The following is a 24,386-nucleotide window of genomic DNA, read 5'->3' as shown; positions in this document are numbered from 1 at the left end:
CTCAAGGATACCAGTCAGATTCTTTTCCGCTGAGCCACAATGGGAACCCTAATACCTGTCTTCTTTAAAGAGCAGTTTATGCTTATTTTTTCCATCTTCTTATTCATTTTTTGAACTGCTCATTTACTTCTTCCACTCCTTTCCCTGTGCTGGAATTACACATTTTTTTTTCTTTAATGGGTTATTGGCACCCTCCTTCTAATTACCGAATTTTGAGTGTCAACCAGAAGGAAGACAGAGAACATCTTTAAAGTTTTTTTGTTTTTTGTTTTTTTTTTTTTTTGCTTTTTAGGGCCACATCTGTGGCATCTGGATGTTTCCAGACTAGGGTAACAGCTGCTGGCCTACACCACAGCCACAGCAATCCGGGATCTGAGCCGTGTCTGACCCACACCACAGGTCATAGCAACACCGGATCTTTAACCCATTGAGCAAGGCCAAGGATCATACCCATATCCTCATGGATACTAGTTGGAATTGTTTCCGCTGCGCCACAATGGGAACTCCATCTTTAAAGTTTTTAACATAAAGGAGTTTCCTGGTGGCTCCACGGGTTAAGTATTCAACATTGTCACTGCTGTGGCTTGAGCCCCTGCTATGATGTGGATTCAATCCCTGGCTGGGGATTGAATCTAGTCCATACCTTTAGCTTCTAATATTGTTCTTTCATCTTAAACATTGTATATTCTGGCTTTTTTGGAATAGTCATTGTTCCTTGTATGTGCTGTATACAGTTTGCCCCCTATATAGCCTCCAATCTTAGCCTAAAACATTCCTATACTCAGTTTTAAGGGCCTGCTCTGTCTAGTTCTTCCAAATAGAATGACTCTTTATGTACCTATTCCTTAAAAACAAACGAAAAATACTCTTATAGACTTGTTATATATGTTTTAGATTTTGAAATCCTTGAGGACAGGTATTTAATTTGCTTTTGTAAATCCAGCACTTAATACATAAGAGCATTATTTACACATTTGTTGAATCAAGTCAGGAAAAGAATACTCATTTGTATTGTGTAAATTTAAAAAAAAAATGTATGATTTTTTTGAAGTTTGTTATCCATATGAAAATCCAGTTACACCTTATATCTAATCTGAAAAATAATCAATTCAGTGAACATTGTTAAGTAGGATACCAAAGATTCTAAGAGTGATTAAGATTAGTCATTAAGGATGATTAAGAAGACAGCTAAAATTCTTAATTTAACTCACAAAGTAGAGAGAGTCTTAACATAAAAACAAACTGGGGAATTAAGAAAGACCTTTTACATTTATTTTGCACTCAGGTGGAAAAATGCTTAAAAGCTTCTGTTAAAATGTATTCTATTGCTAAAGCCTTATATAAGAATTTTTTGACATTATCAAGTGGTTTGTTTTGATACCAACTAAAGAAACAATCGATTTGTGGTTTTAAACTGCTAGTTATTTTTAAAATACTGTTTAACAATACAAATTACGAAAAATTTTGGCTACGTAGATTTTTTAGAGGAAAAAAAAATTGGAAGAGTCGATCTAATGACATTTTAGTAACCTGCATACATTCAACAAAACTTTTTAAAATAGTGTTTGATATTTTCCTTTTCTTTCTTCAAAATAAAAATAGGATGACCATGAAAGTTGTGGTTCTAATTCTACCAACCGTAGTACTACTGAGAACACAAAATCATCAGTAAAACCCAGAAGAATTCAACAGGCTGCTCCCGCAGATCCTGATTTGCCACCAGGTAACTTCTATGGGGGTTGATAAACCCAGAATTTCAATTGGTTTTAATCATTGTAGCCCTTTGTAGAATATATACTTTCTGTATTCTTTAATGTCACAAAGTATTTAAACTATATGTACATTTGCTGCATGGTGTCAGAACAGATTGAAAGACATTTGTGAGGGCTCTGGACTCATTCAAAGTTTGATGCTCTTTTATCCTGGGTTGTTCCTTAAGTTTCATTTGTGTATCTTCTCCAAGCAAAAACTTACCTCTGACTCCTTGTCTCTTTGTTCCTCTTGTTCCCTGAGAAACAGAGGGATAATACCAGATCGTTCTGAGTTTCTGCAAACTGTAAAATTCACTGATGGAATCACAGAATTTTTTAGCTTCGAGAGACAGTCTCTTCTTTCATTTCCTGAAATTTTTATTTATCTGGAAGAGTAGTAGCTTACAAATAACAGTTCCATTGTAAGTAATTAATAAAGAACCAAAACCCCCCAGTGATTGTTACATGTCAGCTCTGTGGCCAAAGTGCATTCCTGCATTTTTAAAGTTGGAGTTAGAAGTCACTTCTCTTTTTATTTTATTTGTCTGTCACTTTTTTTTTTTTTTTTTTTGAGATAGAGCTGACATTGGTGTACACTTGTTTTCTGCATCAAAGGTTTGTAAGCTTTCTGCTGGTTTTAGCCTGCTTTTTTGGGGGGCTGGGTGGGGCTGCGCCTGTGGCATTGGAAGGTCTTGTGGCAGGGATTGAACCTGTGCCACAGCAGCAACCTGAGATGCTGCAGCAACCACACCAGATTTAAGAATCTGATGCTGTGTCACAAGGGAGTTCCTAACCTCATTGATTTTTGACAGTCGTCTGGCACCATCTACTTTACTTGTAAGAGGCTGGTGTTAGGTACATTATTTCATAGCCCTTTTCCCTCAAATATAGATTCTAAATTACATTTGAATGAAACATTTTTAACTAGCGTTGTAGGGGTGTTAATGCTAATGTTTTGTATTCTTAGAAACGTTACCTAACAGATCTCAGTAAAGCCCTCTGGTTTTAGAATAAGTAGAGTAATTGGTATAGCTGGAGAGTGTGCCAGAAGTTATTTTACTTCTGAGTATTTACAGTTCTACATAGAATGGTATAATGGTTACATAACCTTCTAAATTTTTTTCCTAATTGTTAACTCCTTGGGAGAATCCTTGGTGATTTAAATTGTGTATTAAATTAAATGAAGCTTGTTCTTATTTATTAAATGGGCAACTTCTTTAGCCCTCCAAATTTCTGACTGTGTACCCCTTAAAACATTCTAAGCCAACTCATTGTGTAAAATCCTCTCAAAGAATAATCAATTTTACTTTTGAGTCTTATTCCATTTTTTCTTTTAGAAAAGAACTTGTTTAAGAAAAATTGAAAGCTTTGTCAGTTGTTGATTTCACAGATAGCAGTTAGTTCTATGAGCTAACTTGCATATACTCAAAATTGGGCTCAGACTTTTAATGATTCTTTAGAGTCTTTATTGGAATTTACACTGGTTTTCAGGATTGGGAGAATTCATCTATTTTTAGGAGCATAAAACAAACATAACATAAAACATCCTATTTTTAGTGTCATGAAACAGAGCTGTGTTCTATTTGAACTACTTTGAGGTAGCTTTTGGATTAACATGTGCTTTTCTGCCTTACCTAGAAGGAGGACTCATATCCTCTTTCTTGCTGACATAAATCTTAGTTAAGGAGTTGCTTTAGGAAATAACTGAACTTATTGGGCAATTACTGGGAAGCAGAGCAACTAAACTTAATCTTGCCAAAGGGGAAAAAAAGGGATAATTTGAGAATCCGGTTGGATAATGGTAAATCATTTTATTTAACGATTAACTCATATGGTTATTTGAGGACTCATTTCTGGCAACATTATCCTGCCTGGAAACTATATTAAGGTTCATTCATGGTAGAGATGAATTCATGTTCTCAAAGTTTTCTAGGGCAAGTTATTTCTTCCAGGCTCTATGGTTATAATTTTGGAGTTCAAATATTTACATATATTCAGAGATGCCTCTTTTTTTTTAAATCTTTTTATAGCTGTACCCATGGCATATAGAAGTTCCTGGGCTAGGGGTCAAATCAGAGCTGCAGCTGCTGGCCTAGGCCACAGCCATAGTAACACCAGATATGAGCCACATCTGCAACCTGCACACAGCTGGTGGCAACGCCGAATCCTTAACCCGTGAGCAAGGCCAGGGACTGAATCTGCATCCTCATGATTACTACTCAGGTTCTTGCTGAGCCACAATGGGAACTCCAGAGATGCTTTTTGAGAAAAGTTTTGGAGTTGCCAGTAGTTGTTCTATCTCTTGAAGGTTGGATGGCCTTCTAATAGAAAAAAAAAATACAAGTCAGTATTTAATATTTTCTCTGCAATTTCTGTTCTTGGTATCTAGAACAGTCTTTTTCAGATTATGCTTCCTGACCAGTTAGTGCATTATGAAAGCAGTTTAGTGGATCATGGTAAGCATTTAAAAGATATGTAGCCTAGAATAGAAAAAAACCCTCATAGTGTACAGTATATAGTAAAGGTTAATAATATTTCAAGAAACCTGTGCATATATGTGCACTTATGCTGGGTTGTGATGCAATATTTCTTAGACGACAGCACAGTCATTTCTTATCTATTTGCCTATGGAGGAGTTTAGCAATTTAAAGCTATCTAACAACTGTTCCTTTCTGGAACATCTAAGAAAGGAGAGAACCTTGTTGTAAATGAAAAATAAATGCATGGCTTACTTTAAATCTTCCATTTTTATGCCTTTATTGTTTTAACATTTTCCATTAACATTTTCAAGGAAAAGTTTTTTTTAAAAAAAGGTGACAAATTGTATAAGTTCATGTTAAGTGGTAGATGTGTTTACCTGTAAATTTCAGAGTATTAGCACAAAAGTGTTATGGTTTCTTTTTTCTTTTTTTTTCTTTTTTGTCTTTTTGTCTGTTGTTGTTGTTGTTGTTGCTGCTGCTATTTCTTGGGCCGCTCCCACGGCATATGGAGGTTCCCAGGCTAGGAGTCGAATCAGAGCTGTAGCCGCCAGCCTAAGCCAGAACCACAGCAACGCGGAATCCGAGCCGCGTCTGCAACCTACACCACAGCTCAGGGCAACGCCGGATTGTTAACCCACTGAGCAAGGGCAGAGACCGAACCCGCAACCTCATGGTTCCTAGTCGGATTCGTTAACCACTGCGCCACGACGGGAACTCCTCTTTTTTCTTTTTTTTTAGGCCGCATCTGCTGCATATGGAAGTTTCCAGGTCAGGGGTCCAGTTGGAGCTGTAGCTGCAGGCCTGCCCACAGCCACAGCAACATGGGATCTGAGCTGTGTCTGTGACCTACACAGTTCATGGCAGTTCCAGATCCTTAACCCACTGAGCGAGGCAGGGATCGAACCCACTTCCTCATGGATATGTCCTCATGGGTTTGTTACCACTGAGCCAGGATGGGAACTTTGTATTTATTTATTTATTTATTTTTGTCTTTTTGTCTTTTTGTTGTTGTTGTTGTTGTTGTTGTTGCTATTTCTTGGGCCACTCCCGCGGCATATGGAGGTTCCCAGGCTAGGGGTCCAATCGGAGCTGTAGCCACTGGCCTACGCCAGAGCCACAGCAACGTGGGATCCGAGCCGCGTCTGCAACCTACACCACAGCTCACGGCAACGCCGGATCATTAACCCACTGAGCAAGGGCAGGGACCGAACCCGCAACCTCATGGTTCCTAGTCGGATTCGTTAACCACTGCGCCACGACGGGAACTCCAGGATGGGAACTTTGGAAGTGTTATGTTTTCTTTATGTACCAATCAAAGGCAGTGTTGTATCAGAAGCTCAGACTCCTTTTATCTTGAGGCTCTGCTGTGACCTACCCAGGTTTTGAATTATACTGCTTTCAGCCTTTTCAAGAGGAGAATCTGGAGAAAGACCTATCCATTTCTTAATACCGTAAGGCTGGGGAGTTCCTGGTGTGGCTCAGTGATTTACGAAACTGACTAATATCCATGAGGATGTGGGTTCTATCCCTGGCCTTGCTCAGTGGGTTAGGGATCCCGCGTTGTGAGCTGTGGTGTAGGTTGCAGATGCAGCTCAGATCCTGCGTTCCTGTGGCTGTGGTGTAGGCTGGCAGTTGCAGCCCTGATTTGAACCCTAGCCAGGAAACTTCCATATGCCTCAGGTATGGACCTAAAAAGAAAAAAAAATACGCTAAGGTTGGAAGTGATATATATTCTTCTTCAATTCTGTTGAAGAAAACAGTGTGGACTTTGTGTATGGCTTAGAAGTCCTAGATTAGTAACAGTTCTGCATTCTAGAAGGCGAAGCACAAAATATTGATAGATAGCTTATCATTTCTGGCATACGGGTATTCTTTCTCATTAATATGTTGATTCTTTCAAAAGTATTATTATTTTGTCAGTAATCTTTAAGATATCTAATGTTTATATTTTGTTTATAACAGAAACTGGAGAGCCTTTATTTCATTCTAATTAGATTGAATTTCAAAACAGTGCTTAGTGGAGGCAGGCTATTTAATTCCCTAAATCTTGATTGCTGTGTGAATGAGAGTATGCTGGAACAACTAGTTGAAGGCTATTTTTGGCCTCAGAGTATTATAAGCTTAGTATAGGAGATTTTGTAAATTATTAACTACAGTGCAAAACCAAAGTGGAGTGGAGCTCTAAGGAAGCACAAGTAATATTTTTGGGGTTTTAAGAGGAAGGAGTTGTCCGTCATGTCCAGGTATGCATGGCTTCTAAAACACAAAGGTAAAACAAAGAGGTAAGAAAGATTGAAAATGAAAGGATGAGAAATGGTATAGTAGACAAAAATACATCTGTATTTGTAGCATAAAAATCAGGCAAAATAAAACTTAAGGCAAATGTATTGATGGACATAATAGATGCTGAATTATAATGAAAGGTACAGTTCTCTAAAAAATATGTGATGACTTTGTACCTAACAGCCTAGCTTTGAAATAATCACATGACAAAAAAAAAGTCCCCAAAGTATATCTCTGAATATCAAATTAACAAGATTCTTTTATAGATACATTTAAAACTCTGCACCCAGCATATTAGACAGTGTACCTTCTCTTGATGCACACATTGGTTATCTTTAAACATTGAAAAAGACTTGGACAAAAAGGAAGTCTTGACAAATTTCAAAGAATCACTATCGTAAAGACCATCTTCTCTGGCCACGATACAATTAAAGTAGCTTGTTTTTACTGACATGTTTGAATTTATCTCTACCACTTCATTATTTGTTTTTGTCTTTGTAAGGTCTAATTTTCATTCTACTATTTCCCCTTTCATGCTTGCTTTTTACTTTTCATTGTCCTAAAGTAGCTGATCCATACTTTCTTTTTTTTAACCTTTTTGCCATTTCTTGGGCCGCTCCCATGGCTTATGGAGGTTTCCAGGCTAGGGGTCTAATTGGAGCTGTAGACACCGGCCTACGCCAGAGCCACAGCAACGCTGGATCCGAGCCTTGTCTGCAAGTTACACCACAGCTCACGGCAATGCAGGATCCTTAACCCACTGAGCAAGGCCAGGGATCGAACCCGCAACCTCATGGTTCCTAGTCAGATTCGTTAACCACTGAGCCATGATGGGAACTCCGCTGCTCCATACTTTACAGGTTTTATAGCCACATTGAGTGAGAAAGAATGGAATATATTTACTTTATCTTACTTAGTACTGGAATCTGGTAACATTTTGATGTATAGCCTTTTAGACTTTCTTCTCCCATATGTGTGTGTGTGCATACACACACATATATTTTCTTTCGTGTAATTAGAAAAGTTTTTTTTTTATTGTATTTGATTTACATGTTCTGTCAATTTCTACTGTATAGTAAAGTGATCCGTTTATACATATATATTCATTCTTTTTCTCACATTATCCTCCATCATGTTCAGTTACTTTTGTAATTTGTATTTTTGTTAGGAACATGTTTCTAGGACATTAATTTTTTTACATTGCTGTTTTGTTTTTAAATTTAACTTATATATTTATTTTGGCTGCACCCATAGCCTTTGGAAGCTCCCGGATCAGGGATCGAACCCTTGGCCACTGCCATGACAATGCTAGATCCTTAACCCTCTGAGCCGCAAGATGGTTATTTTAATCATTGATAACCATTACATTGTACATCTATTGCATATTTTGTTTAACCAAACCCTTTTTGTTTGTTATTTAGATTTTCATTTTCAGTTTTGTAAAGTGCTCTAACAAACATACTGGTAGGTAAATCTTTGTACACACTTCTGTTTATTTCCTTAGGAGAAATTCTTATCAATTATTGAATCAAAATTTATGAGTAATTTTAAGATTTTGGCATGTGTGACCAAATTATTCTCTAAAAAATTTGTTAATGATGTTTTCTTCCAAGCACATTTTTGATCCAGTGCTGTCTTTTGTTATTAAAAGACATTTTGAACCTTTTATAGATGGAAAATGCCATCATGGCTCTTATTGCTAATTGGAATATCTTTTTTTTTCTCACTATTTTATGTTTTTAGCCTGCATCCATGGAATGTATAAGTTCCCAGCCCAGGGATTGAACTTGCACCACAGCAGTGACCCAAGTTGCTGGGGTGACATCGCCAGATCCTTAACCTGCTACGCCACAAGAGAACTTTTTTTTTCTCTTTTCTAGGGCCGCTCCCATGGCATATGGAGGTTCCCAGGCTAGGAGTCTAATCAGAGCTGTAGCCACTGGCTTATGTCACAGCCACAGCAACTCGGGATCCAAGCCGCGTCTGCGATCTACACCATAGGTCATGGCAACGCCGGATCTTTAACCCGCTGAGCAAGGCCAGGGATTGAACCCGCAACCTCATGGTTCCTAGTCGGAGTCGTTAACCATTGCGCCACGACGGGAACTCTGCCACAAGAGAACTTTTGTTGTTTTTTTAGGGCTGCATCACCCACGGCATATGGAAGTTGCCAGTTACAGTTCCCAGAATGGGATCTGTAGCTGCCTGCCTATACCACAGCCACAGCAATGAGCGATCTGAGCCATGTCTGAGACCTACACCATAGCTCACAGCAATGCTGGATCCTTAACGCATTGAGTGAGACAAGTGGTTGAATCTGCATCTTCACGTACACTAGTCGGGTTTGTTACCGCTGAGCCACGATGGAAACTCCTTTTTTTTTTTTAAACCATTTTATTCTATTTTTAGTTTGTTATGTAGGAAAGCTAATTTTTACATTTTATTAGCTGATCATTATTCAGTAGCTAAATTTTACCTTTTGTTAGCTGATCAGTATTCAGTATTCTGTTACATCTTTTGAATTTTCTATATAAAAAAGTCATCTACGTCAGGATAATTTTGTGTCATTCTTGTCAGCACTTAACACTTCTCTTTTTTAACCTTACTTATTTAGAGCTTCTCTGTCTATCTTAAGTAATAATACCGATACTAAGTATCTTCAACCTATAGCTCTTTTCTTTAGCTCCTACAGTAACTGCTCTAAGTTATCTTTTAGTTACCAAAAATGATGGTCATTTTAAAAATTTGTATGTTATTGAATCTCTCTATTACATTACCAAGATTTCTTATTCTTTCCTTAACCTTTTTGAAAAAGTTGTATTTTGAAATAACTTCAACCTTCCAAAAAAGACAAGAAATACTACAGAGAACTTACTTTTCCTTTAACTACTTGAGCATAAGTTGCCTATATGATGCTGCATAACCCCTAAGTAAATTTTATACCAAAAACTTAATCAGAATATTTTTAGGTACTATAGCCAAGTTGCTCAAAAACAGAAATTCCATGGTTGATACCGTGGAATTTCTGTTTTCAGGAGCTTGGCTTCCTAATGACAATGTTAGGATAAATTGATTGCAAATACTGTCTCTTTCTAACCTAAATTATTTGCTACACGCTATTTAAGCATATCTGAAAAATAAGATATAGTCTTTGTCCTCTAGGGTTTAGTAGTTTAATAGAGAAGTATATATAAACACATACAAATGGCATTTGTAACATAAGCCCATGGTAAGTGGTTGAAACAGTCTCTTTAGTGTTGATAATGTGGAGTGGGGGGTATTGGAGAAAAGGATATATGGCAGAGGACATTCAGATTGGGCCTGAACAAGAAGGGAAAATTGACAAAGAGTGTTCTACACAGAAGGGAGAATGTGAGCAAAGTCAACGAAAATTCATAGTGTTTTATTTGGTCCTGTGGGCATAAATGTATGTTCTTGGAGGAATAGTTTGTAAATGGGAGAGAGTTGGATAATGGTAAGAATTTGTGGAAAGATTGACTAGTAACGGGCTGTTGTTTTGGAGCCATCTAATATGACATCTTGGGTTCTTATTCCCAGAGTGACCCTGTGTTTTCAGATGCTTGTGGAATAGACCTGGATTACTGTTAATTCTTTTGAACAGGTATACTCTCAGGGAGTGTAAACATCGAGGGATGAGAGGTGTAAGATCTGCTCTTTCATACTTTTCTGTAGCAAATTTTGGACTAAGTTATTGTGAGGGATTAAAGAGACAGTGACTAAACCAACAGAATAAATGATAACACTGTTACTTACTTTGGCATTGCATTTTTTAATAAGATGACATAGTCTTCTATAGAAGTGTTTCTTTTTAGATAACTTGATTTACTTGGGTTAATTGGCTTGTTCATCTCAGCCTATGTAATGAGAAACAAAATATTAAAAAGTAGATGAAAAATCCATCAGTAGGGTTCTGTCAATTACAATAAATCTGAAGCATTATGTTTCTTTTACTACTTTGCACTATATACATTGTTTGTTTAATCTAGTTCTATCTCTGAGGTGGTTTTTTTTTTTTTTTTTGTTTTGGACGCTAAAAACTAATGAACTCTTAAGAGGTTTTTACGAATTCTCTATTGATGACAGAATAGGAAAACCAATATTAGTCATGCTTCTTGACTTCTCAGAAACAGTTTATTTTTAACATCTGTGTTGTAGTAATAGCATGGGAGGAATATATTCTAAAGTTGAAAATTTCGATCCTTAAAATTTCTTTTGGAAACAATTTGTTAAAACTCGTTTTAGTATTTACTCTCTTAAAAATATTTGTTACCTTAAATGCATTAATATTCTGTTAATTTTACAGCATATGATAATTGGCACTCTAAAAGCTAGTAGTTACTATGTAAGAGAAAAACTTGAATTTCTTTCTTATTTGTATCTGTTGGGAATGAATGAAGGAGTTGGTTTTCACAAGCATGTTATCTTTGAATAAATTTAAATAAGCATTCTTTCAGCAGGCTCCATTGTAGGTTTTAACAATGTCAGTTGCTGACAGAAGTTGATTCTGTTTTGTCCAGTAAAGTTCTACTTTAGAAGAGTACAAGCAGATAGTTATTTCATGAAATAGATAAATTTTTAATTAGTTTTTACATAGTACATAGTACATTTTACATTAGTTTTTCCATATTTATAGTGGAAAATGCATTTGAATAAAACAAGTTTTTAATCTTTTTCTCCTGTGTCTTTTAAAATGAGGTTTATGTTTAGTTTTATTTATATTTGCAATTGCATTCCTCAGTAATGTGTCTATGAACACATTTGTCGTGTGAGAAACCTCTGAGATTATAGATTCTCATTACACTTTCCATTCTCTTTCTTTCTCTACTTTTCTTTTTTCTGTCATTTTCATTGTGTTCTTTTTTCCCTTTTTCTGTCTTAATCTTCTTCCTCATTCATGTTTTCTCCCCTTCCTTGTTTCAGTATTATATGTTAGTAAGTGGAAATAGTTGAATCCATTATGACGGTCATGTTTCTCCTATCTTTCTTTTTCCATGTTTAACTTTTGAACATTTTTATGGCTATTTAAAGTAGGAACAGAAGATGGCAGCTGGAAAACTTCAAAGAAGCTCATCTTATATATTGTGTAATCAGTATATAGTAATCGTTTCCTTTTGAACAATGTTTATTAAATGGGCAGAAATTAGATGAAGTGTTTGTAGATTAGGATAATCATTGAATAGGAGCTAGTATTATGCTATTAAAAAACATAAAAGGTATGGTCTTTATGGTTTCTCTTAGTACCTGAACACTTCATTGATATAGAGCCTCTTTGTAATGGTTTTTGTTGGGGTCGATAATCTACTTATTAACTGTGTCACTTTGGCAAGTTGTTTATCGGAATGTTTCATCTTGGCAAAATATGATAAATGATACCCATCTTTCACATACATTAAGCTCAGTATCATTTTAAGACTATTGATAGACTTATGCCTAATTCAATTCTTTTTTCCCCATTTTATAGGTTATGTGCAGAGTCTGATTAGACGAGTTGTAAATAATGTAAATATTGTTATAAATAACCTTATCCTAAAGTATGTGGAAGATGATATTGTCCTTTCAGTCAACATCACTTCTGCAGAATGCTATACAGTAGGTGAATTATGGGATCGTGCATTCATGGATATCTCTGGTAAGTAAACGTCAAGAATAGTATAGATTTTTCTATCATTGAAACAATTGTTTTGGGTTCTCAACATTTTTTGGGCCAGCAGGATCTTTGACAAGTCTAATGAAAGCTTTATACCTTCATTCTAGAAAAATGCGCATATATAAAATTTAGCATACAATCAATTATAGGAGGTTAATAGATTAAAAATCTCAAACTTGATTTTTAATATTCTTAATTTTTATTCTTTCTTACCTATCACATGCTTGTTTCAAATGTGATATGTAATATTTTACAGTGTGGTTGGTTGAAAAAATAAAATGATATTTAGTTAACATTTTGAATGTTTTTAAAGAAGGAAAGGGGTCATGTTGCTTTTGCATAGTATGATAATGGCAAACAGTGTATTTGATTTATATTTTAGGTTTGTATATTATAGAGCATATTTGAGATTCTTGGATAATCTCGAAGCCTCATTTATTATGTGCTGTCTTCTTATATTAAAGAACTACTAAGTAATAATATTTTAATAACTATCATTTATTTATTATTATGTTCTACATGGAAGGTAGGCACTGTGGTAAGCATTGAAAGTATAGCTATGAAAGAAGTAATGCTGCTTCTTAGTTTTGTCAGAAAATGTAATTGTTAAATAGGTCGCAACAGTTGATACGTGTTCTGATATGGTAAAGAATGAGTATTTTTGGCAAATATGGTAAGGAGACTATTGTGAACACATTTTATCTGTGACTTGCCATTGTATATAATTGTTAAAGTGCTGGCACTAAAGTTAAACTACCTGAGTTTGAATCCTGGCTCTCCCACTTCATAGAGCTGTATGACCTTGGATGAGTTACTTCACTGTTTTCTTTTCTTTTTTCTTCTTTGTTTGTTTGTTTCTTTTTCTTTTCTTTTCTTTTTTTTTTTTTTTTTTTTGCTTGTTAGGGCTGCAACCTTGGCATATGAAAGTTCCCAGGCTACAGCTGCTGGCCTATGCCACAGCTACAGAAACACAGGATCTGAGCCATGTCTGAGACCTTGACCATAGCTCATGGCAATGCTGGATCCTTGACCACTGAGTGAGGCAGGGATTGAACCTGTGTCCTCATGGATATTAGTCAGGATCCTTTGGGCTGTGACAAATGGGAACTCCCACTTCACTCTTTCTTAGTTTCCTCAAATACATTCCATGGCATAAAAGTGGCCTATACATAGTCATTGCACAGAAAACGAGCTGCTATTATTATTTACATTTATTTTATCAAGTTCTCATAACAATTCCATAAAGTGATAGCCCTTTTCATTAATTTAGCTCTATATTATGTTACCCATCTTAAGTCCTAGTTAAAAGAAAGCAAAGTGAAATTCAATCACAAGTTTTCTTAACTTACCTTGTTAAGACATCCAAATGGGAACTATCAGAATTGGAATACAATTTCGTTTTTGTGTGTTCTTTAAGTTTTGGTCTTCACATTTTAAAAATGAAGAATAATCCTGATCTGGCAACTCTGTTGGGAAGCATAAATAAGAGCATATGCAAAGGCCCAAGCTTTGTTTCGGAGACATTGTCAGTGCCTCCTTCTTATCCTCTGTGGAAAGATATATTTGGTAAAAATGCCAGAAAAGGAAGTTAAGAAAAGCAGAAAGCAAACAGAACTGGATAATGCAGGATTAAATAGATAGGTTGACATTTTAGGGGAATAAATTTCATTTATAGTCTTTATATGAAAGTAATGAAAATGTTACTTAGGGAAGTTAGATTGGGAGTTAGAGGATCTTGGTTCAAATTTTCCCTCCAACAATACTTGCTGAAAAGATTTTCTTTTTCCTATTTTATGTTCTTGCCTCCTTTGTCAAAGATTAATTGGCCATAAGTGTCTGGGTTTATTTCTGGGCTCTCTCTTCTGTTCCATTGGTCTATATGTCTGTTTTGGTACCAGTACCACACTGTCTTGGTGACTGTGGCTTTGTAATATTGCCTGACGTCTGGGAGAGTTATGCCTCCTGCTTGGGTTTTGTTCCTCCTCCTGCAGTGTTGGTGGGAATGTAAGCTGGTACAACCACTATGGAGGTACCTTAGAAATCTATACATAGAACTACCACATGACCCAGCATTCCCACTCTTGGGCATATATCCAGACAAAACTTTCCTTAAAAAAGACACATGGACCCGCATGTCCATTGCAGCACTGTTCACAATAGCCAAGACATGGAAACAACCCAAATGTCCATTGACAGATGATTAGATTAGATTGTGTATATATATACAATGGAATACTACTCAGCCATAAAAAAGAACAATAATGCCATTTGCAGCAACATTGATGGAACTAGAGACTCTCATCCTGAGTGAAGTAAGCCAGAAAGAGAAAGACAAATACCATATGATATCACTTATAAATGGAATCTAACATATGGCACAAATAAACCTTTCCACAGAAAAGAAAATCATGGACTTGGAGAATAGACTTGTGGTTGCCAAGGAGGAGGGGGAGGGAGCGGGAGCGGGAGCAGGGTGGATTGGGAGCTTGGGATTAATGGATGCAGACTATTGCCTTTGAAATGGATTAGCAATGAGATCCTGCTGTGTAGCACTAGGAACTGTATCTAGTCACTTATGATGGAGCATGATAATGTGAGAAAAAAGAATCTATACATGTATGTGTTACTGGGTCACCATGCTGTACAATAGAAAAAACAATTGTATTGGGGAAATAACAAGAAGAAAGAAAGCCGGAGTTCCCGTCGTGGGAACCTCCATATGCTGTGAGTGTGGCCCTAAAAAGCAAAAAAAAAAAGTGTTTAAAAAGGAATGAAATCTGAAAATCCTTTAAAACATGTATACACAAGCATTTCCTTTAGTACAATACTTAGGTGTGGGTTTGTTAGATGGGAGGATACACATGTGTTCACAGTTTCAAAAAAATGCCAAGTCATATTCCATAGTTCTTGTTAGACACAATGTTTATCCCCATTTTATAGATTAAATTGCAGCTCATTATTTAAAGCAAGCACCGGAATCAGAATTCATTTTGTATGTTTTTAAGATGGTTCTTGTTTTAATAGTGTTTAAGAAAAACATTTTTCAAAACATAATAATTTCCTTTCTCATTGAGAAATTTTCTAGAATATCCTTGAAATATCATCACTTTATATTCTTATTGCATAATGGATAAGAACATGTGCTCTGGAGTAAGGTTGCCAGAGTTTGGATTATAGCTCTGCTCTTTATAAACTGTCTAACATGACAGATTATTTACCCTTATTACTGGGCCTTTGTTCCACATCTTTTAAACAGAGCCATATAAATATTATAAGAGATAATGGGATGTAAAAGATTTAGTGTAGTGTTTAATAGCAAATACTCAGTAAATTATAATTGTTATAAAGACACAGAAGGAAGCATCAGAGGGTTTTTTCATTTCTAGTCCTATATGATAATTTCTTTAATTTGTATACATGTATATAGTAACAGCAACAAAATCATTTATGTGCTGTGTAAAATGAAATAATATGGTAAGTTTGTGTATTTTGCAACTAACAAATTTGAAATTTATTTGCTTAAACTCTACTGTTTTCACACATAGGCATACTCTTTATACTTCTTAAAAACTTAAATCCAAAAAAAGAAGAGAAAATTAAATATTGAGTTAATTAGAGGTTTCCAGGATATACTCAAAAAAAGAATGGACTAGAAAGTATAGTATATTATTATTTTGAAGATTCCCACGGCTATAGCATGTGGATAGTTGCTAACTTAAAATCACTAAGTAGATTTGGGCCTGGAATGTACCTAGGAATTGCTTATTAAAAATAAAACAACTCATTTGCTAAAGGTTTATTTTCTAGTTTGATGCTTTACCAGCAACTGTTTCCATTTTTATTCCCCTGAAAACAAACTTTATACTGTTACTGGTAATTTCTTCATTAGTTATTATTTAGAGGAGTGCTGTCCAGAATTTTCTGTGATACTGGAAATTTTCCTTTTTTTTTTTTTTTTTAAACTGTCCATTTCTTTAACTACTAGCCACATGTGGGTTTTGATTACATGAAATGGGACTAATGCAACCAATGACCTGAAATTTTACTTTCATATAATTGTGATTAATTCATAGATATATTTATATAACATGTCGCTGGTGGCTACCATATTGAAGAATGCAGGTTTTGAGAGTAGCAGTTTTTTCCAGTGTAAAATAAACATTAAATGAACAGCTAGTACTCAAAGTGTTTTTAATATGGCTTCTCAAAAATTTTATTACTGTTAAATTTAATACTCCATTTTAGATAGTGAAATGTAGCAAGTTTTTTCCTAAACTTTGTCTTAAATTTGTAGTTAGGTGTAAAGCAAACCGGGGGAGAGCTGCTTTGTTTCTTTGGCCTCTATTTGGTTCTTCATACATAAGATAGGGATTATTGTGCCTATTTCATAAGGATGTTGGAAGATTTAAATGATGTAATAAATGAGAAGTTCTTTTCATAGGTTCTGGCATCTTATATTAAAGGCACTATTAATCTTATTTCTGCTATTATTATTTTTATTACTATTTGTAATAATAAGTATGTGCCTTTTTCCTTTAACTTTTTACTTAAAATGTTTTTCTTTCCTTTTTTAGCAACTGACCTGGTGCTGAGAAAAGTTATCAATTTTTCTGACTGTACAGTTTGTCTTGATAAACGAAATGCTAGTGGTAAAATAGAATTTTACCAGGACCCTTTATTGTACAAATGTTCCTTCAGAACTCGTCTGCATTTTACATATGATAACCTCAATTCCAAGATGCCTTCTGTAATTAAAGTAGGTGATTCTTTCTTTAGTAGTTGAGTTTCATGTTTCTGCTTTGTTTATTGACTTGTGTGTGCTAGTTATTAAAAAGCAAAGAATGTATATACCAGTTTTTGTAAAAAAGTTACAGTATTTATGTTACTTTTTATATTCTATAACTTTTTACATTGTATATTTCAGTAGAGATATTTTGGGGACTTTTTTTTCTTCCTATGACTGTAGTTTTCTTTTTTGGTTCAGCTGTTAGTGTTTTTCTCTTCAAGTAGATAGAGGAGACCATATAAAAAGTGTATTTAGGATTTCCCGTCATGGCGCGGTGGTTAACGAATTCGACTAGGGACCATGAGGTTGTAGGTTCGATCCCTGGCCTTGCTCATGGGTTAAGGATCCGGCGTTGCCCTGAGCTGTGGTGTAGGTTGCAGACACGGCTCCGATCCTGCGTTGCTGTGGCTCTGGTGTAGGCCGGTAGCTGCTGTTCCAATTGGACCCCTAGCCTGGGAACCTCCATATGCTGCAGGAAGCAGCCCTAGAAAAGGCAAAAAGACCAAAAGAAAAAAAAAAAGTGTATTTATACCCACAGTGGACTGAATATTAGTCGTATTTCAATCCTTATAATTTGTTTACCATTGATCTGATAGTTATTGACCTTATCTTTCTTAGATAACTTTTTAAGGCTTAATTTGCTAACCTCATATTTTGGTTTAGGAAATTTTATCTTTTTATTCATAGATTCAAAAATGTAATTAAAATCTTAAGAATATGGGAGTTTTTTGGTAATGTGTTTTGATTCATGTGAAAATTTGTCCTCGAAGTATTGGTATATATTTTTAATGTGTATAATTATTCTCTAAGTATAAATCTTGGCTTTTTTTATTCCACAACAGTGTTCTCTACTACTTGTCTATCTACTTATTTATCTATCTTTGAAGAAGAATTCACACAGAGACTTGTGATCTTATTAACAAAGTTTTAATGTGAGATGAATTTTTTACTATTGAGTTAGAAGCTTTTGTACTGTAATGGAAAAGCTGGCCCAAAGTCTGGACACTGGTACTGCCTACTGTGCCTGTTTGCGCATGGCTATATAAATTATTATTATGTTTTTTAAAACATAAAACACTTTCTAGTTTTAGAGCTTTACTAAAATTAAAAAAAATAAATACTTAAGTATATATTTTTACATGAAATCCACCTGTTTTTCTTTGGTGTAGTGTCCAGTCATGAATATTTTATTTTTTTTCTCTACACACTGTACAATGCACATTGGTTTGTTTACATTCTGTTACTCTTCCTTCTGTTTTTGAATTTGCTTCTTAGGCAAAGATAAGCATGGAAAAGTAATTATGCTTCTATCTCAGGAAAATTTACTTTCTTTCTTTGACTTTGAATCTGCTAGTCAGGTTAGGGAATGTTAAGGGTAAATTCAAGATATATTTTAAAAGTAGGTAATGGTTATATGGAAGTGTTACTATATAAAAAATCTTATTGATCATTAGTACAAATTTGATTGTACATTCTAGGATGTGGCTAAATTAGAGGAGAGTAAAATTAAGTAACTTGAGGAATAATAAACTTGAGGAAAACTTAGTGTTGGCATGTAAGTTTGTGTTCTCAAAATTGACCAGCTGGGACATTTCATTGTAAAAAGATACTTTAATGTAAATAAGGTTGTTGACATATAGTTTTTGACTTTGGTAATCACTGAATATGAGGCACCATTATACTTGACTGAAATTAAATTTTGAGTTTTTTATTAATGCTATCATGATGTACAATTTGTTGTTTTGAGTTAGATTTATTATTCTTCTGATCCTAGGAAATATATATTAAATGGACAGGGGCATGGTTTGCCTCACTGATTACCTCAAAGACAGTGGATTTCCCAAAATGTTCCAAATATTCTAGTTATTTGTTTAAAACTTTAACATATGCTTAAGTGGCTTTTGAATTTATTTGTATTTTGGGCAAGCTTTTTATAATTTTTTGTCTTTTGTGAGAAATAAATATGTTCTAAAGATTGTATCATCTATAAGATATAGGTCATATGGATGTATATTTTAACATTTCCTCTTTATTAAAAAAATTTACATGTTCTTAACAGGTTTTCAGAGGAATAAAAGTCTGCACATAAATATTTGACCATATCTCTGACTAATTCCATAGGAAAGATTTCTGTGATTGTAAATATCTTATTAATGGATTTAAAGCTTTTTTAAGGCTTGTGATCTGTACTGAAAAATTGTTTCCTGAAGGGTTTAACCAGTATATATGCTCATGAACATTAAAGAGAGTGCCTGTATTACACTCTTGTTATTCTTAAATATGATCGCATTTTTAAAAAATGCCAACTTGTTGACCAAAAATAATATATTTTAATATTTATTATTTAAGTTAGATTTTTGAAACTGTATTCATTGGCTGTTATTTTTTTCTTTGAAAAATTCATTCAGGAATTCCCTTGTGGCTCCATGGGTTAAAGATCTGGTATTGTCACTGCTGTGGTTCTAGTTACATCAGTGGCACAGTTTTCATCCCTGGCCAGGGAACTTCTTCATGCTGTGGGCCTGGCCAAAGGAAAAAAAGAAAAGTTCATTCAGGTTCTTTTTCAGTTTTTCTGTTGGGGATTAATCTTACTGATTTAAAAGATATTTACATATATATATTTTTGTAAATATCTTTTATATATTTAAAGGATATATATGTGTGTATAATGTTTTAAATACATGGGTACATGCATACATACAGGGTTGATTCTTTGTCATTAGTTTTGCTAAGATAGCTTATCACTGGTGCTATTGGTGCCATATAGTATTTAAAAAGATGTGGCAGAGAAATCTCAAATTTAAGAAGAGCTTGGCAGGCCTACACTGCACATCCTTCTCCAGTTTTCTTACCTCTTCATGGTCTATTCAGTGTATGATTTTTAAGTCAGCTTTAAGAAACCTGTACTCATATTTGGAGTTTCCGTCGTGGCGCAGCGGAAACGAATCTGACTGGGAACCATGAGGTTGCGGGTTTGGTCCCTGGTCTCGCTCAGTGGGTTGAGGGTCCAGCATTGCCGTGAGCTGTGGTGTAGGTCACAGACACGGATCTGATCTGGCATTCCTGTGGCTGTGATGTAGGCCGGCAGCTGTAGCTCCAATTCGACCCCTAGCCTGGGAACCTCCATATGCTGTGAGTGCGGCCCTAAAAAGACAAAAGACAAAAAAAAAAAAAAAAACCTGTACTCATATTTACATTTGGTATTTTATACCTTCCTCATACAACTTTCTTTTTGTGCCTTTCCTCCTAAACTATGATGATTACCATTATTTATTTATTTTTTTTCCTGTTTCACAGGTACTAAGATGCCAGTTAGTTAAAATAAGCCTTCCAAGAGATTTGACTTTATGGCTTAATTGGTTTTATTTCATGTTTATGTAACATCAGGAAACTATTACATTGAAACTGTGTTTATTTTCTATTGATATCTCAATAGAGGAGAACTTAGATTGACTGCATTGTATCCTATTGATAGTAATTAATCATTTCTTACAATTGATTCATGTTATAAATTTTATGTCAAGTTTAAATCTCTTATTTAAAGTTTTTTTGAGAAGTTTTTCTAAACATATATTTCACTTGGCTTTCTGTATTTGGCAATAATCATTTTATCATGTGCATACTTGAAAAGTTATTAGTAATTTCCTCACTTAACATATGTTTTTAGGATATGTATTTGTTCATTTTGGGTAATAAAACTGGAAAGGGTGATTAAAGTCTTAATAAAATGACATCATGAAAATTTTATTATTTTGACCTTTCTGGTTTTTACTGGAGGATTGTCATGCTCTTAACATTTTAGGGTGGATATTTTGATAAAAATTTTGGAAAAATTATCTGGAAATCCACTGTGACTATGTCTTCTCATTATCAATTCTATTTCCATTTATATAGTTTGGATTAGTTTCTGTCTAAAGTGTACTGATCATCATAGCAACATTTATTTTAATTCCTAAGATTTTAAAGTAAACTATTATTTTGGCTTAATATTAGAAATGTTGTGACATTACTCTCTCCTATGGTATTCCACTTTAAGACTTAACTCTCTACTTAAGTTAAATGCTACTGCCGTTGAATATGCTTTTGTTGATATTTTTGTTTTTCTCAAAATACAGATTCACACCTTAGTAGAGAGTTTGAAACTTTCTATTACTGATCAGCAGTTGCCTATGTTTATCCGTATAATGCAACTTGGGATTGCTCTTTACTATGGAGAAATAGGAAATTTTAAAGATGGAGAAACAGAAGAGTCGGCCTGTCATAATAAAGATGTGTTAGGAAATGTTACAGGTAAATATAACAAAAAATTTATTTTACAACTATTGTCTTACAGTGTTTTCTTCATTGTGAAACTTAAAGAATTACAGTGTTAGATTAAGTTTTGCAGTATTCTAATATGGGATGATTTTATTTTGGTTGTTTGACACTAATTTTTTTCTTTTCTACATTTTGCGTACTATTTTTTACATGTTAAATGTTAACTTTTGGAGTTCCCGTCGTGGCGCAGTGGTTAATGAATCCGACTAGGAACCATGAGGTTGCGGGTTCGGTCCCTGCCCTTGCTCAGTGGGTTAACGATCCGGCGTTGCCATGAGCTGTGGTGTAGGTTGCAGACGCGGCTCGGATCCCGCGTTGCTGTGGCCCTGGCGTGGGCTGGTGGCTACAGCTCCGATTCGACCCCTAACCTGGGAACCTCCATATGCCGCGGGAGCGGCCCAAGAAATAGCAAAAAAGACCAAAAAAAATTAAAAAAAAATGTTAACTTTAATATTTTCAATAGGTATAAGTGTTCAGAATGTGCATTATGTAAAAGTTAAGGTAGTCCCAAATCAAAATTTCCTAGTAAATTGTAGTTCAGTTGACCCTTGAACAACAAGGGTTTGAACTGTGCAGGTCTACTTACTCATGAACTTTTTTCAATAAACACATACTGTAGTACTACACGACCTGTGGGTGGTTGAATCCTCAGATGTAGAACTGTGGATATGATGGAGTGTTGACTGTAAAGTTATACCTGGATTTTTACCTTGTGCCCCAACCCCCTCATTGTTTGAGGAGTAACTATATTAGTAATTTTTCTCCAGTGTCTCACCAAGAATTATTGTTACTAAGTTATTTATACTTAATTAGGTATAATTACAGTTAATTATAATTACATATAATAATTAACTATATGCTTCATTGGAGGATACCTACTTAATGAATTGGAGCATTAATTAATGAAGTATTTACTTCATTGTCAGATACTTAGTGGATTCACTTCAGTTATTTAATTTCATTTTACTTTTATTGAAGCCTGCTATACCTGAGACATTATTATTGGTAATGTGGGAAAATACAAAGAAGTTCTCTTCCTTTAAAATCTTAATATGTGATGGAATGGACAGTCATGTGAGCAGTTAAGTATGACATATGGCAGAATGATAGGATGTTTGATTAAACAGCTGTATGAGTGATCTGAAGTAGAAAAATGATGAAAAGAATGATTGGCTTTAAATTGTGTTGGTCAAGACTCAGAAAAATTTGGAGATGGTGATTAATTTCCACAGAGTCTTTAGAAAAGGGCATTTAAAACTTAGGAAGAAATAACCCAATTAAAAGAATTGGCAAAAGACCTGACTAGATATGTATACAGAAAAGATACACAGATGCCCAATAAGCACGTGAAAATATGCTCAATATCATTAGTCATGAGGGATAATGCAAATCAAGACCACAGAAACTACTTTGCAGCCACTAACCAGCATAGTTATAATAAAAAGATATGTAATAACATGTGTTGGCAAGGATGTGGATAAATTGTGACCCTTATGTATAGCTAGTGGGGATGGAAAACAATCTGGTTTCTTAAAAAGTTGAGGATAGAATTACCGTATGATGCAACAGTTCTATTCCTAGGTTTATATGAAGGAGTTGATAACATATGCCTACATAGAAACTTATATATGAATGTTCATGGCAGCATTATTCTTAATAACCTAATTTAATAACCTAAATGTTCACCAGCTGATGAATGGATAAACAGTTGTTTATCTACATATTAGGCATAAAAAGGAATGAAATATTGATAGATGTTACAACGTGAACTTTGAAAAATTAAGTGAAAGCAGTCAAAAGGGAACATGTATGATTTTCATTGATGTAAAATATACCTAATAGGCAGTTCTTAGAAGCAGAAAGTGGATTAGTAATTTGGGCTTGCAGGGGAGGAGAGAATGGAGAGCGACTGCTAATGGGTAAAGATTTTCTTTTTTAGAGTTTCATGTTTCTTAGAACATGGAAATGTTCTAAAATTAGATAGTGATAATGGTTGCACAACTTTGTGACTATGCTAAAAACCACTGAATTGTATACTTTTGTAGGATTTTATGATAGTTTAATAGTAATCTTGTCTATTTTTAAAAAAAAGCTTTGGGAACAATGTTGTAAGTGTATGTAGGTACAAACCTTGTATTTCATTTCACACTATACAGCAAATTTCTGTTAGACTTTGTTCCTGTCTCAGCAGTTCAATGTCTAACACCTAAACAAAATCTAGCATATAGTAGATGCTCAATTCATTTTTTCCTACTATGCTATTGTAAATTTCAAATATAGAGAAGTTGAAAGAGATATTATACTGTGAACATCTACATGCTCGTCATCTAGATTCTACAATTATTATTTTGTCACATCTACTTTATCAGATATTTGTTCATGTTACACTACTTTCTCTCCAGTTCAGCCAGTTTTTGGTACTTTCAAGGTAAATTATGGACATCGCTATACTTTACCTCTAGACGTCAGCACCATACTGTTAACTAGAATTTATTATTATATATAATATATATAATGTTTTACATTAATGTGTATTAATGGTTCTTTTAATTCTTTTAAAGATTAAGTTTACAAAGTGAAATGCATACATCTTAAGTATACTATTCAGTGAGTTTTGAGAAATAAGTATACCTCTGTGATGTGAAACACCCATCAAGATATCGGTCATTAACATCTCAAAAAGTTATCTCATGCCACTTTCCACTCATTCCTTTCCTTCACCTGCCGGCACAGCCCAGCTCCACCGAAGAAAACAATGTTCTGAATTTTTAAAAAATCCATGGATTAGTTTTGCTGGAAACTAATTCTGGAAATTTCGTATAAATAGAATCATACAGTATGAATTCTCTTGTGAAAGGATTCTTTCATCAAGCATAATACTGTTTTGTACTTTTAATTTTGAAAAACTTTTTAAAATTTGTTTTAGAACAGTTTCAGATTCACAGCAAAATTGCAGGATAGGTACAGAGATTTCCCTATATACCATCCCTGCTCTCATACATGCTTAGCCTTCCCCATTATCAGAATCCTCTCCAGATTGATAACTTTTGTCATAAATGATGACTCTACATCATTATCACCCAGAGTCCGTGGTTTACTTA

The 24,386-nt window shown here is 34.6% G+C and overlaps 1 protein-coding gene across 32 annotated transcripts in view; it reads left to right on the top strand.

Moving 5' to 3' along the window:
- VPS13B (vacuolar protein sorting 13 homolog B) overlaps positions 1-24,386 on the top strand; it is a 729,842-nt gene that overhangs the window by 31,124 nt on the left and 674,332 nt on the right. For 18 of the 32 annotated variants that reach the window (XM_085021963.1, XM_085021968.1, XM_085021964.1 and 15 more), the window contains exons 4-7: positions 1,603-1,723; positions 11,997-12,164; positions 16,757-16,938; positions 21,084-21,258. In XM_085021963.1, the coding sequence (XP_084878089.1) occupies positions 1,603-1,723; positions 11,997-12,164; positions 16,757-16,938; positions 21,084-21,258 (646 nt within the window). The remainder of the gene's footprint in view (positions 1-1,602; positions 1,724-11,996; positions 12,165-16,756; positions 16,939-21,083; positions 21,259-24,386) is intronic. The other 14 variants (XM_085021978.1, XM_085021986.1, XM_085021974.1 and 11 more) reach the window with 1 other exon arrangement.

Source organism: Sus scrofa, chromosome 4 (genome assembly GCF_054392235.1).
Source record: "Sus scrofa isolate SSC_HxYL_T2T_F1_AM1 chromosome 4, Sscrofa_HxYL_maternal_Yorkshire_Landrace_v2.0, whole genome shotgun sequence".
NCBI lineage: Eukaryota > Metazoa > Chordata > Mammalia > Artiodactyla > Suidae > Sus > Sus scrofa.
This window is presented reverse-complemented; position numbering and strand designations above follow the sequence as displayed.